General features: G+C 51.0%; 1 protein-coding gene across 33 annotated transcripts in view; it reads right to left on the bottom strand.

Annotated features, from left to right (window-relative positions):
* CHFR (checkpoint with forkhead and ring finger domains) overlaps positions 1–13,476 on the bottom strand; it is a 35,045-nt gene that overhangs the window by 11,002 nt on the left and 10,567 nt on the right. For 9 of the 33 annotated variants that reach the window (XR_012420904.1, XR_012420902.1, XR_012420903.1 and 6 more), the window contains exons 6-10: positions 13,157–13,378; positions 10,601–10,768; positions 6,584–6,743; positions 4,904–5,058; positions 4,481–4,643 (exon numbers count right to left, since the gene is read on the bottom strand). Coding sequence is in view for 14 of the 33 variants with exons in the window: in XM_065525112.1 (XP_065381184.1) it covers positions 251–376; positions 1,456–1,598; positions 4,481–4,643; positions 4,904–5,058; positions 6,584–6,743; positions 10,601–10,768; positions 13,157–13,378 (1,137 nt within the window). In the remaining 19 variants the exon portion in view is untranslated. Of the gene's footprint in view, positions 1–48; positions 405–1,455; positions 1,599–4,480; positions 4,644–4,903; positions 5,059–6,583; positions 6,744–10,600; positions 10,769–13,156; positions 13,379–13,476 lie in introns of those variants that run through there. The other 24 variants (XR_012420896.1, XR_012420891.1, XR_012420894.1 and 21 more) reach the window with 6 other exon arrangements.

Here is a 13,476-nt window from a genome sequence, read left to right on the forward strand (position 1 = left end):
AATGACTGGTTTAGCGACTAGAGCAAGATTTCAAAGACCTGTTGAAGGTTTTTCTTTTTTTTTTTTTTAGACAGAGTCTTGGTCTGTCACTCAGGCTGGAGTGCAGTGGCGTGATCTCAGCTCACTGCAAGCTCCACCTCCCAGGTTCATGCCATTCTCCTGCCTCAGCCTCCCGAGTAGCTGGGACCACAGGCACCCGCCACCACGCCCGGCTAATTTTTCTGTATTTTTAGTAGAGATGGGATTTCACCGTGGTAGCCAGGATGGTCTCGATCTCCTGACCTCGTGATCCGCCTGCCTCGGCCTCCCAAAGTGCTGGGATTACAGGTATGAGCCACCACGCCCGGCCGATCTGTTGAAGGTTTTCTACTATTTCCTATAAAGGGAGGATAGCCCCATAGAACCTATGACATAGAATAAAACAAGTTTTGTGTTCAATGTCCGCTCAGGTGAGAGAACAGCCATCTCTCAAATCAACAAAGAACAGGCTAGTTGCACAAGACCAATTGATGCGGCAGCAGAAGTCTGAGCCCACCTGGCCAAGTTCCCTGGACACTCACCACCCACACAGCAAAGACCCTGCGAGGTCAACATGCTGGCCATAAGGACAGCAATTTCACCACCCAGGTTCACCAAGCGCCCACTGAGGGATCCAGGACCCCAGAGGGAGGCGCTGGTCCCACCATGCAAAGGAAGGAGTCTGTCCAGTGACCCAAACGGAGCTGCTGAGTGGCGGAGGCAAACCCAGGCTGGTGGACAGGCGTCCAGGTGGACACTGCTTTGTCTGTTCTGTCCACGGGTTCTACAAGAAGCCACTGAGAACACAGCACAAGGATGTGGCTCTGCATCCATCCCAGGCCAGCGGCCTCGTGATGTGCTCAGCCCTGACCCATGGCCAGGACCCCAAGGGCCATCTTCCCATTCTATGAGTCTGGAGTGAGCAGGGCGGAGAAGTGCAGCCTCCACACCCCCTGCCCAGCTCTCCTCTGCTTTCCTGGATGGCACCTGACACCCCTTGCTGGAAACAGGCACCTGACGGGAAAACGTTTCGCACTAAACCAACTCTGGAGACATCGCCACTGCTGAGGAGAAGCCGCCTCTTACTTGAGGGACAGACACGCGATCATCACTTTGGGTCTGGCAAACCCACTGGGGGATGTGAGCTGCCCTGAGGCAGTGGCTGGGGAGGAGCCAAGTATTAAGGTCAGGTTGTTAATTCCCAGGAGTGTTCAGGAGTGGCTACGAATCAACAGTTATTTATCTGATTTCCCAACCCAAAATCAGTCACAAAAAGCAACAAACTGTGAGTGCAGGGAGACCACTGAGGCCAGGTCCCAAAGGGGGCAAGGGGTGCAGAGAGGAGGTGGGCAGAGTGTGGCCACATGCACGTCAGCACCGGGCACAGCCATAAAGTGACTCGCGGGAAGGCTGAGGCCTAAGGGCGGCGTGGCTCACCTGTCGTGAGGCTGACGGACGTGGAGGGTACATCCCCCAGGGCCTGCGGGGCTCCTGGCTCAACCTCGGGTGCTGGGCAGTGGGGAGGCTGCGCCACCTGCCTTCTGTACTCAGGACACTGCCGGCACACAACGTATGGCTGGCTGCAAGGAAGCACAGGGCCGAGCTGTGTGCAGGCCCCCAGCCTCTCTCAGGCAGGGCCGGTGCAACGCGGATCCACAGCCGTCACAGCTCAGCTCCACCCTCGCTCAGCTGCTTGGTGTGAGGGGAGGGGCCAGGCCCCCTTCCTGCCCAGGTCCACTGTGTTAGAGGAACGGGACCAGAACAGGAGTCGAAGGGCGAGGATGTGCCGCTCTACATCCCCAGCTCAGCCCCCACGCTTTGGAGCGCCGTCCCCGGGGCCACTCAGTCCCCACTGATGTGTGCTCCCAGGAGACGACACCAGCGCAGGGCAAAGGCCAGCACGTGCGAACACACCTCAGGCTTCTCAGGATGCCGCCTACTCTCCCGTTAAAAGTAGAGCATGGTGGACAAGGTACCGGGAGTCACACCAGGAGCCTGCAAATCACTTGTCACACCAAATCACTTGTCTTTTCTACACTTCCCTTGTACGTCCACAAACGAGCAGATAAATATGTAAACTGTAAAAAAAGAACCTGTCGAAAAAAATACACAAGGCTCTCCTCTCCATCTGAAAGGCTTTTCTGCGCCTGACACCAAGGCCAGGGGCCAATAAGGCCAGCGGGTAAGACCTGACCAGATTAAAAAACGAAGCACGGTGAAAAGACACGTATTTTTTCATAAGGAAAAAATGTAAATGCAAATGAGATTACCTATTTTCCCTACTAAACTGGCAAAAAGCGCCCCTCGTGCAGACCTTGTAGAGCGCACTAGACGCGCCCTTTCCCATTGGTGTGGGGATAACAAACTTATCAAACGTCTGTCCAGGTCCAATTCCAGTCACTCTGTGACTCGACCGCTTCACGTCCAAATGCTGACGTCACTGCACGTGTGCACAAACACGGACGTTAAGAAATGCACAGCAAGAGCCGGGCGCCGTGGCTCACGCCTGTAATCCCAGCACTTTGGGAGGCCGAGGCGGGCGGATCACAAGGTCAGGAGATGGAGACCATCCTGGCTAACATGGTGAAACCCCGTCTCTACTAAAAATACAAAAAATTAGCTGGGCGTGGTGGTGGTGCCTGTAGTCCCAGCTACTTGGAGGCTGAGGCAGGAGAATGGCGTGAACCCAGGAGGCGGAGCCTGCAGTGAGCCGAGATGGTGCCACTGCACTCCAGCCTGGGCGACAAAGCAAGACTCCGTCTCAAAAAAAAATAAATAAAAAAAATAAAATAAAATAAATGCACAGCAAGTGCTTCCCAATTCAAATGCTGGGGACATTACCGAGCTGTATGTGCAGCCGAATCCGAGCTTCATAAAAACATTTGTTTCTCACGCCTGTAATCCCAGCACTTTGGGAGGTCGAGGTGGGCAGATCACGAGGTCAGGAGGTCGAGGCCATCCTGGCCAATGTGGTGAAACCTTGTCTCTACTAAAAATACAAAAAAAGTAGTTGGGTGTGGTGGCAGGCGCCTGTTGTCTCAGCTACTCGAGAGGCTGAGGCAGGAGAATCACTTGAATCCAGGAGGCGGAGGTTGCAGTGAGCCGACATCGCACGACTGCACTCCAGCCTGGCGACAGAGCGAGACTCCGTCTCAAAAATAAATAAATAAATAAATAAAATTCGTGCTATTGCACTTCAGCCTGGTCGACAAGAGCGAAACTCCGTCTCAAAAAAAAAAAAAACCTGTTAGTATATTACATTTCATTTTGTTAACGATTAGGACGCATGTACGAATAGCTGGGAAGATGCAGCAAAATCTTAACGCAACCTGTTAGTATATTACATTTCATTTTGTTAACGATTAGGACGCATGTACGAATAGCTGGGAAGATGCAGCAAAATCTTAACGCAACCTGTTAGTATATTACATTTCATTTTGTTAACGATTAGGACGCATGTACGAATAGCTGGGAAGATGCAGCAAAATCTTAACGCAACCTGTTAGTATATTACATTTCATTTTGTTAACGATTAGGATGCATGTACGAATAGCTGGGAAGATGCAGCAAAATCTTAACGCAACCTGTTAGTATATTACATTTCATTTTGTTAACGATTAGGATGCATGTACGAATAGCTGGGAAGATGCAGCAAAATCTTAATGCTAAAGTGGTTTTTGTTCCCTTCTTTTTGCTTAACAGTCACATGTTAAACTTGGCAAAAGCAAACAAAGATAAGTTTTGGGTTTTTTTTAATGTGTTCATTGTCTTTTTAAATATCATGGCCTTGACCCAACATTCAGACCCTGGACTTGTGCATTAGGAAACATCTACATGGCAGCCGATAAACAAGGTCTCTGAGGCCGGGACTGTCTGGTCCAGGTGATGGGGCCTCTTCCGTAATAACATCCTGACAAATGATAAACGTTGCAATTTATACTACAGGACTTTACAGTCACTAGATCAGCTACAAAGAATACATGCGCTTATGTGGGAAAAAATAACATATGGAATGAAGTCCCTCTGTCACAGCCAGAGATGCCAGCCCATGACGAGTCGAAGGCAAGGGAAGGGTGTCGGCCAAGGGTGCAGATGTCCCGGCAGCCGCCTGTGGCTGGCGCTCTGCTGGCTACCCGACTACCCCCGTAAGTGTTCACCCAGTCCCTGCCACGCCCTCTCAGGGGAGGTGCTAATTCTATCCAATACCAGAAACCAAGCTGAAGCCATTTAAGAGCTTGGCTGCTCAGGGGCAGAACCGGAACTCAGGACCCGCGCTGTCTACCCGGTGGTGAGCTCAGGGGCAGAACCGGAACTCAGGACCCGCGCTGTCCACCCGGTGGTGAGCTCAGGGGCAGAACCGGAACTCAGGACCCGCGCTGTCCACCCAGTGGTGAGCTCTCGGTCCTGGTTCTGATGCTCCTCCAGCTCCCATACTCTGCTCTGAGCCAGGGGCATGATTTACCTAATGTCCGAGGACTCACTGTCAACGTCTGACAGCTCCAGCAGGTCCTCTGAACTCCCTTCCTCATCAGAAAAAGACCGCCTAACTTTGGGCTGCAGCATGTCTTGAGTGATTTTATTCCTGGCATCCATACTTTGCACATCTTCTTCACTGCGACTCTTGTCTGGAATTGAAAGAACACAGCGCCATTGGCCAGCAGTGAGACACAACAGGCAGACACAGCTCACACTGCTGGGAGCTTGTGTGCACAGTGCTGTGGAAGAGGGGTCTGGGTGGACCGCCCTCATTTCCCTGGGTGCTGGTAGGTGGACCACCCTCATTTCCCTGGGTGCTGGTGGACGGACCGCCCTCATTTCCCTGGGTGCTGGTGGACGGACCGCCCTCATTTCCCTGGGTGCTGGTGGGTGGACTGCCCGCACTTGCCTGGGTGCTGGGTGAGGTACGCTTCCACGAGGTTGTTGAGGATGTGGTTTTTACAGATACGCTCCACAGGACAGCGGCAGGTGGGGCACAGGGACGAGCGCTCCATCCAGCCCGAGTAGCAAGCCGCGCAGAACGTGTGCATGCAGGGCTGCAAACTGAAAGCGTGAGAGGAGCAGTGTCCAGAGAGTCCCACAGACGCAACCACCACCCTCGACCAAGGTCCACGGCAGCCCCACCACGGAAGGGCCTACAGGAGCCCAGCCATTGTTCAACCTAAAAACCCTTTAACTCAGTCTTCGTAAACGTAAAGAAATCAGAGGCCACGTGGCCTCTGTGTTTTCAGGAGGGACAGAGGTGAGATTATGACTTCAGGAACACAAACGACGAGACACCAAGTGTTTCTGGAACAGAAGCTGGAAGGTTCTCACTCTTGAGTTCCCACGGAAAAGCAAGGAGGCCCTTCCTCAGCTGCCCCTGCATTCATTCCGTGCTGAATACACCTTCCCAGCTAAGGAACATTTAAAATGTGCACAGTTCCTTCCATCTGTCTGCAGAGGTCACTGGGTCACACACGACCCACACCCACACACCCAAAACTTGTGGGGTCCACAGCCTCCAGCTCAGGGTTCCAGGTTTCCTCCCTGTTGGCGCCACAACTAAAATGCAAGTGGTGGCCATGCACGGTGGCCCACGTCTGTAATCCCAACACTTTGGGAGGCCAAGGCGGGCAGATTACCTGAGTTCAGGAGTTCGAGAACAGCCTGGCTAACATGGTGAAACCCCCGTCTCTACTAAAAATACAAAAAAATTAGCCAGGCGTGGTGGCGCACGCATGTAATCCCAGCTACTTGAGAGGCTGAGGCAGGAGAATCACTTGAACACAGGAGGTGGAGATTGCAGTGAGCTGAGATCACGCCACTGCACTCCAGCCTGGGTGACAGAGCGAGACTCCAACTCCAAAACAAAAACAAAAACAAAAAACCAGCCTGGGCTACATGGCGCAACCCTGCCTCTACAAAAATACAAAAATCAGCAGGGTGGCTGGGAGCAGTGGCTCACGCCTATAATTCCAGTACTTTGGGAGGCGAAGGTGGGCGGATCACCTGAAGTCAGGAGTTCAAGACCAGCCTGGCCAATATGGTGAAACTCTGCTCTACTAAAAAATACAAAAAATACAAAAAAATTAGCCTGGTGGCACACGCCTGCAGTCCCAGCTGCTCAGGAGGCTGAGGCAGAAGAATCGTCTGAACCTGGAAATCTGAGGTTGCAGTGAGCCAAGATCGTGCCACTGCACTTCAGCCTGGTGACAGAGCAAGACTCCATCTAAAAAAAAAAAAAAGGAATAAAAAACAAATACATAAATAACAATAAAATCAGAACATTAAAAAAAAAGTCAGCCAGGCATAGTGGTGTGCACCTGTAGTCCCAGCTACTGAGGAGGCTGAGGTGGGAGAACCGCTCAAGCCTGGTAGGGAGAGGTTGCAGTGGGCTGAGATAGCACCAACTCTTACCCGGGTGACAGAGACAGACCTTGTCTAAAAAAGAAAAAGAAAATGGTAACCTCAGCAGATGCCAGGCCAAACAGAACCTGGAAGCTTGTTTCATGCTCAGCCCCGCCCCACACTGGACGAGGAACCTGCAGTGCCATGTTCCATGAGCCAAGGGTGAACGCAGTCGCACCTCACGCAGTCGTGTAGCAGGTCCTGGCAGATGATGCATGTCAGCGTCTCCTCCATCTTGTCTGGCTTCCCAGTCGCTGCTCTGACGTCCTCCTGGACGGTTTGGGCGTTTCTACGCGGTTGTGCGACCAACAACTGCAGGTTCAGGTCAAGGTCCCCGTCTACAAGAGAAAGGGATGTGTTCTGACTGTCGTAACCGAGGAAATACATGCAGTCGTTTTTTTTTTTCTTGAAACGGAGTCTTGCTCTGTTGCCCAGGCTGGACTGCAGTGGCGCGATCTCGGCTCACGACAAGCTCCACCTTCCAGGTTCACGCCATTCTCCTGCCACAGCCTCCCAAGTAGCTGCGACTACAGGTGCCCGCCACCACGCCCCACTAATTTTTTGCATTTTTAGTAGAGACGGGGTTTCACTGTGTTAGCCAGGATGGTCTCCATCTCCTGACCTCGTGATCCACCCGCCTCGGCCTCCCAAAGTGCTGGGATTACAGGCGTGAGCCACCGCGCCTGGCACATGCAGTCTTTTGAGCTGACAAACATCTTCACCTGTAGAAAGAGAAAATCTCCAGGCCACAGATGTTCAGAACCAGAAGCAGAAAACACAGAGGCCTTGCCTTATCTTTGTATTTCCAAAGCGCATCTTTGGCTGGGCGAGGTGGCTCACGCCTGTAATCCCAGCACCTTGAGAGGCCGAGGCGGTCTGACACCAGCCTGGCTGACACAGGGAAAACCCGTCTCTACTGAAAATACAAAAATTAGCCGGAAATCGCTTAAACCTGGGAGGCAGAGGTTGCAGTGAGTCAAGATTGTGCCACTGCAATCCAGCCTGGGCAACAGAGTGAGACACTGTCTCAAAAAAATAATAATTAAATAAATAGGGTATTTTTCAGAAGGTCCAAAATAAATCTCATATTCCAATAGGTTTAAGTTTTGTTTTAGAGACATGGTTAATAACATTAAAAAAGACATTCAGGATGTGAGTCAGTGTTGAAGGCCAGCTGTCAGGGTGTATGATGTCACTTTGTTTAAACACAAACTGGGACTCGTTTGTGTCACAGAGGAAAAGGCTGAAAACAGAAACTGAAGATGTCAACAGCAGCTCATATTTTTTTCTTCTGGTGTGTTTTTTTGTCTTTTTTTTTTTTTGAGATGGAGTCTCAAAAATGTGTTGTTGATTTCTTTACTTGAAACAAGCATACGAACAGTTTTGTGTGGTTTAATTGCTTAGCAATTTCAATGTCATTGGAGTTGAGAAGAAGGTAACATCTTGAGTTTTCTTTAACTTTTTTTTTTGAGACAGTCTCTCACTCTGTCGCCCAGGCTGGAGTGCAGTGGCCGGATCTCAGCTCACTGCAAGCTCCACCTCCCGGGTTCACACCATTCTCCTGCCTCAGCCTCCCGAGTAGCTGGGAGTACAGGCGCCCGCCGCCACGCCCGGCTAATTTTTTGTATTTTAGTAGAGACGGGGTTTCACTGTGTTAGCCAGGATGGTCTTGATCTCCTGACCTCGTGATCTGCCTGCCTCGGCCTCCCAAAGTCCCGGGGTAACAGGCGTGAGCCATCGCGCCTGACCCTCTTCGGCTGTGTCTTCATTTTTCTATAATGCTGAGATGTTGGTAATCATCAATTAATTTTTATTTTTAATTAAATAAACTGCACACAATTTAAAAAGCCAAATATTTACAAGAAGCCAGATGTAATGGCTCACAGCTGTAATCCCAGCACTTTGGGAGGCTGAGGCAGGGAGATCACTTGAGCCCAGGAGTTCGAGACCAGCCTGGGCAATATAATGAAACCCCATCTCTACAAAAAATAAAAAAATAAAAAAAAATTAGCCGGGTATGGTAGCATGCACCTGCGGTCCCAGCTACTCGGAAGGCTGAGGTGGGAGGACTCTCTGAGCCCAGGAGGCGGAGGCTGCAGTGAACCAAGACTGAGCCGCTGCGCTCTGGCCTGGATGACAAAGCAAGATCTTGTCTCTTAAAAAAATGTATAGATGGCCGGGCGCGGTGGCTCAAGCCTGTAATCCCAGCACTTTGGGAGGCTGAGATGGGCGGATCACGAGGTCAGGAGATCGAGACCATCCTGGCTAACATGGTGAAACCCCGTCTCTACTAAGAAATACAAAAAATAGCCGTGGCCGGGCGCGGTGGCTCAAGCCTGTAATCCCAGCACTTTGGGAGGCCGAGATGGGCGGATCACGAGGTCAGGAGATCGAAACCATCCTGGCTAACACGGTGAAACCCCGTCTCTATTAAGAAATACAAAAAACTAGCTGGGCGAGGTGGCGGCACCTGTAGTCCCAGCTACTCGGGAGGCTGAGGCAGGAGAATGGCGTGAACCCGGGAGGCGGAGCTTGCAGTGAGCTGAGATCCGGCCACTGCACTCCAGCCTGGGCTACAGAGCGAGACTCCGTCTCAAAAAAAAAAAAAAATGTATAGATAATATATTTAGAAGAAAACAAAGGCAGTCACCTTCTGCCTCAGCCGCTCCTCACCTGATTTCCCTCCTTGGAGGAAAACTACTTTCGTGTCTTTGAGCTGTTTCTTCTGGTATTTACCTCTGTGTTTCTAAGTTATCATGGTACATGTTGATTTATCAATTTTAGACATCATCCCTGACATCTATTAACGTAGAGCAAAACTCTGAACTGAGACCCCCCCACCAACATTATGTTAACACAACCATTAGTTCATGATATTGTATTTGTATTCTGCTTATGCAGGTATTCACTGCTGAGCCAAGTAGTGTACTAGATTGTTGTATGACTTACACAATTTTTCATGTTTGCTAGAAATAAAATTTCCTGGCCGGGCGCGGTGGCTCACGCCTGTAATCCCAGCACTTTGGGAGGCCGAGACGGGTGGATCACAAGGTCAGGAGATCGAGACCATCCTGGCTGACACGGTGAAACCCCGTCTCTACTAAAAGTACAAAAAACCAGCCGGGCGAGGTGGCGGGTGCCTGTAGTCCCGGCTACTCAGGAGGCTGAGGCAGGAGAATGGTGTAAACCCAGGAGGCGGAGCTTGTAGTGAGCCGAGTTGACGCCACTGCACTCCAGCCTGGGCGACAAAGACTCCGTCTCAAAAAAAAAAAAATAATAAATAAATAAATAAAAATAAAAAATAAAATTTCCTCACTCCTGTGCTTATTTTTCCTATGTAACTGTTGCTGATCCTTTCCACACCTTCCCCATGCCAATCAACTCCACGTGTCAGACAACCTGTGAATGTGAAGATTTAAGCTACATTTTTAGAAATTATTGTCCTACCAGGACAGAGGACTTTCTTTTTTGATTTTTATTTATTTATTTATTTATTTTGAGACAGAGTTTTGCTCTTGTTGCCCTGGCTGCAGAGCAATGGCACAGTCTTGGCTCACCACAACCTCCACCTGCTGGGTTCAAGCAATTCTCCTGCTTCAGCCTTTCAAGTAGCTGGGATTACAGGCATGAGCTGCCACACCCAGCTAATTTTTGCATTTTTAGCAGAGACGGGGTTTCACCATGTTGGCCATGCTGGTCTAGAACTCCTGACCTCAGGTGATCTGCCCGCCTTGGCCTCCCAAAGTGCTGGGATTACAGGCATGAGCCATGACGTCTGGCTTGATTTTTATTTTTAGAGACCAAGTCTTGCTCTGTTGCCCAGGCTGGTCTTGATCACCTGACCTCAAGAGATTCTCCTGCCTTGGTCTCCCAGTGTTAGGATTACAGGTATGAACTACTGCACCTGGCCAGGAAGGAGGACTTTCAGATTAATTCTGCAACTCAGAACGGACTATTTCCAGACCAAGAGAATAGCCTGTAGTAAACCACAGTGCTATCGGGATTATGCAAACCACAAAAAACAGGCCCAGGTTTTCTGAATGAAAATGCCAGAGGTGTTCACAGGCATCAACCTGAGGCAGGGTCCATGTGCCCCTGCAGGAAGCAACGCCCCACAGCACAGAGCATGGCAGCGGCCCCTGCACACCCCGGGAGCTCACGATAGGGCAGAGGACACACACAACCAGATACTAACCTCCTTTCATTTTCTTCTTCACGGGCTCCAAATCCTCCTGATCCTGGGGTTCCAATGACGAAAAGGATGCAGGCTTTCTGTCTGGGAGAGCTGAGGCAAAGCTGGAGATTTTATCACTTGCCACGGAGGGACCACATCCTTTAGGGGAGATGCCACCATCCCCAGACTCTGTGAGAGGAATCAAACAAGACAAGTGCTGATCCATCCAGCTCAGGAGAGAACCACGACTGTAGGGTATCACTGACTGGAACCCAGTGCAGCTGGCAACCTAAGATGTCATAGTTTAGGAATGACAAGTGGCTTACCAGGAGTGTGTGCTCACTCAACTCACATCTTCACTGTATTTGTGCCCATCTCTGTGTGGGGCGGAGCTGGGGGCAAGAAGCGCATTCGCAGAGGAACAAATGCGGAAATGTCTTTGACCAGGTTTAGCGCTCGCGCGACAAGTCTAACTCAGGGTAAATCCACATATTTGTGGTCATATGATGCACACCGTGTCGTAAACTGTGTTAAAATAGAGGTTTGGGCCCGGTGTGGTGGCTCACACTTGTAATCCCAGCACTTTGGGAGGCTGAAGCAAGTGGATCACCCGAGGTCAGGTCGAGACCAGCCTGGCCAACATGGTGAAACCCCATCTCTACTAAAAATACAAAAAATTAGCCAGGCATGGTGGCGGGCACCTGTAATCCCAGCTACTCAAGAGGCTAAGGCAGGAGAATTGCTTGAACCCGGGAGGCGGAGGCTGCAGTGAGCCGAGATCGTGGCACTGCACTCCAGTCTGGGCAACAAGAGTGAAACTCCTTCTGGGGAAAAAATAAAAATAAAAAATAGAGGTCAGAGGCCGGGCATGGGGCTCACACCTGTAATCCCAATACTTTGGGAGGCCAAGGTGGGAGGATCACTTGATCCCAGGAGTTTGAGAGCAGCCTGGGCAACAAAGTAAGACCCCATCTCTACAAAAAATACAAAAAAGAAAAAATTAACTAGGCGTGACAGTACGAGCCTGTGGTCCCAGCTACTCAGGAGGCTGAGGTGGGAGGATCACTTGAGCCCAGGAGGTCAAGGTTACAGTGAGCTATGATCACGCCACTCTCCCCACCTGGGCAACAGAGCGAGACCTGTTTTTTTTTTGAGATGGAGTCTTGCTCTGTTGCCCAGGCTAGAGTGCAGTGGTGCAATCTTGGCTCACTGCAACCTCCGCCTCCTGGGTTCACGCCACTCTCCTGCCTCAACCTCCTGAGTAGCTGGGACTATAGGCGCCCGCCACCATGCCCAGCTAATTTGTTGTATTTTTTTTTTTTTTTTTTTTTTTTTTTGAGACAGTCTCGCTTAGTCGCCCAGGCTGGAGTGCAATGGCGCTATCTCGGCTCACTGCAAGCTCCGCCTCCCGGGTTCACGCCATTCCCCCACCTCAGCCTCCCGAGTAGCTGGGACTACAGGTGCCCGCCGCCTCGCCCGGCTAATTTTTTGCATTTTTAGTAGAGACGGGGTTTCACCGTGTTAGCCAGGATGGTCTCGATCTCCTGACCTCGTGATCCGCCCGCCTCGGCCTCCCAAAGTGCTGGGATTACAGGCGTGAGCCACCGCGCCCGGCCAATTTGTTGTATTTTTAATAGAGACGGGCTTTCACCATGTTACCCAGGATGGTCTCGATCTCGTGACCTTGTGATCCGCCCGCCTTGGCCTCCCAAAGTGCTGGGATTACAGGTGTGAGCCACCGCGCCTGGCCAAAACTGGTTTTAAATAACATTCTCTTCTTGATGAACTCTGAAAACATCATGCTAAGTGAAAAGAGCCAGTCACGGCTGGGAGCAGTGGCTCATGCCTGTAATCCCAGCACTTTGGGAGGCTGAGGCGGGTGGATCACAAGGTCAGGAGATCGAGACCATCCTGGCTAACACGGTGAAACCCCATCTCTACTAAAAATACAAAAAACTAGCCGGGCGGAGTCCCAGCTACTTGGGAGGCTGAGGCAGGAGAATGGTGTGAACCTAGGAGGCGGAGCTTATAGTGAGCCGAGATCGCGCCACTGCACTCCAGCCTGGGAGACAGAGCGAGACTCCGTCTCAGCAATAGAAAAAAGAGCCCAGTCACAATAGACCACGCATGATTCCATGTCTGTGAAGTGTCTAGAACAGAAAAATCCAGAGGCCAAAAGCACACACAGCTGCCAGGGGCCACGGGGAAGGGGACACGCAGAGTGACTGCTGATGGGCACCGGTTTCCTTTTGGTGTCAACGAGTGGTGACGGTCCCACAACCTTGTGATGTACTAAAATCCACTGAAATGTACGCTTTAGCTGGATGACTTTTATGGTATGTGAATTATAATCTCAATGAAACTGTAAAATACACCATGGTACTAGAGTCCCTGATCTTCACTTCTCTTGGGAAGTAAAAGGAACAACACAGTCAATATTGACTCCTACAGAAATCTTACTACTGAGAACCTCATGCCAGTCCTCAGTCGCTTATCTGTCTCTGTAACAACACAGGCAAAGAGTAGTGAACAAAAACTATGCAACCAGCACCAAGACCTCATGAGATGTGACCTCACCACAACTGGAGGAATGCTCTCGCCCTGCAGGAGGCGGCTCCGTGGAAGAGGCCAAGGCTGTGGGGAAGAGGTCTGACGTCGACGTTGATGGCTGTGGTTCCTCAAAGCACACCTGAGCGGTGGGCGACAACGGAGGGAGCCGGGGATCGGCCCCTGGCCCTGCACCTACACCTGCACCTGAGGCATCTTTGGTCCCATGGAACACATTTTCCTTGTTAGCTTCTGTAACCCAAAAGGAGCAGAAGGAGCACACATCCAGGGCTCAGGAAGACACTCTAGGGATTGAAACGCTCTTAAGAATGCAACAGCCCCAAGGCCAG

This window comes from Macaca fascicularis, chromosome 11 (assembly GCF_037993035.2).
Source record: "Macaca fascicularis isolate 582-1 chromosome 11, T2T-MFA8v1.1".
Taxonomy (NCBI): Eukaryota; Metazoa; Chordata; class Mammalia; order Primates; family Cercopithecidae; genus Macaca; species Macaca fascicularis.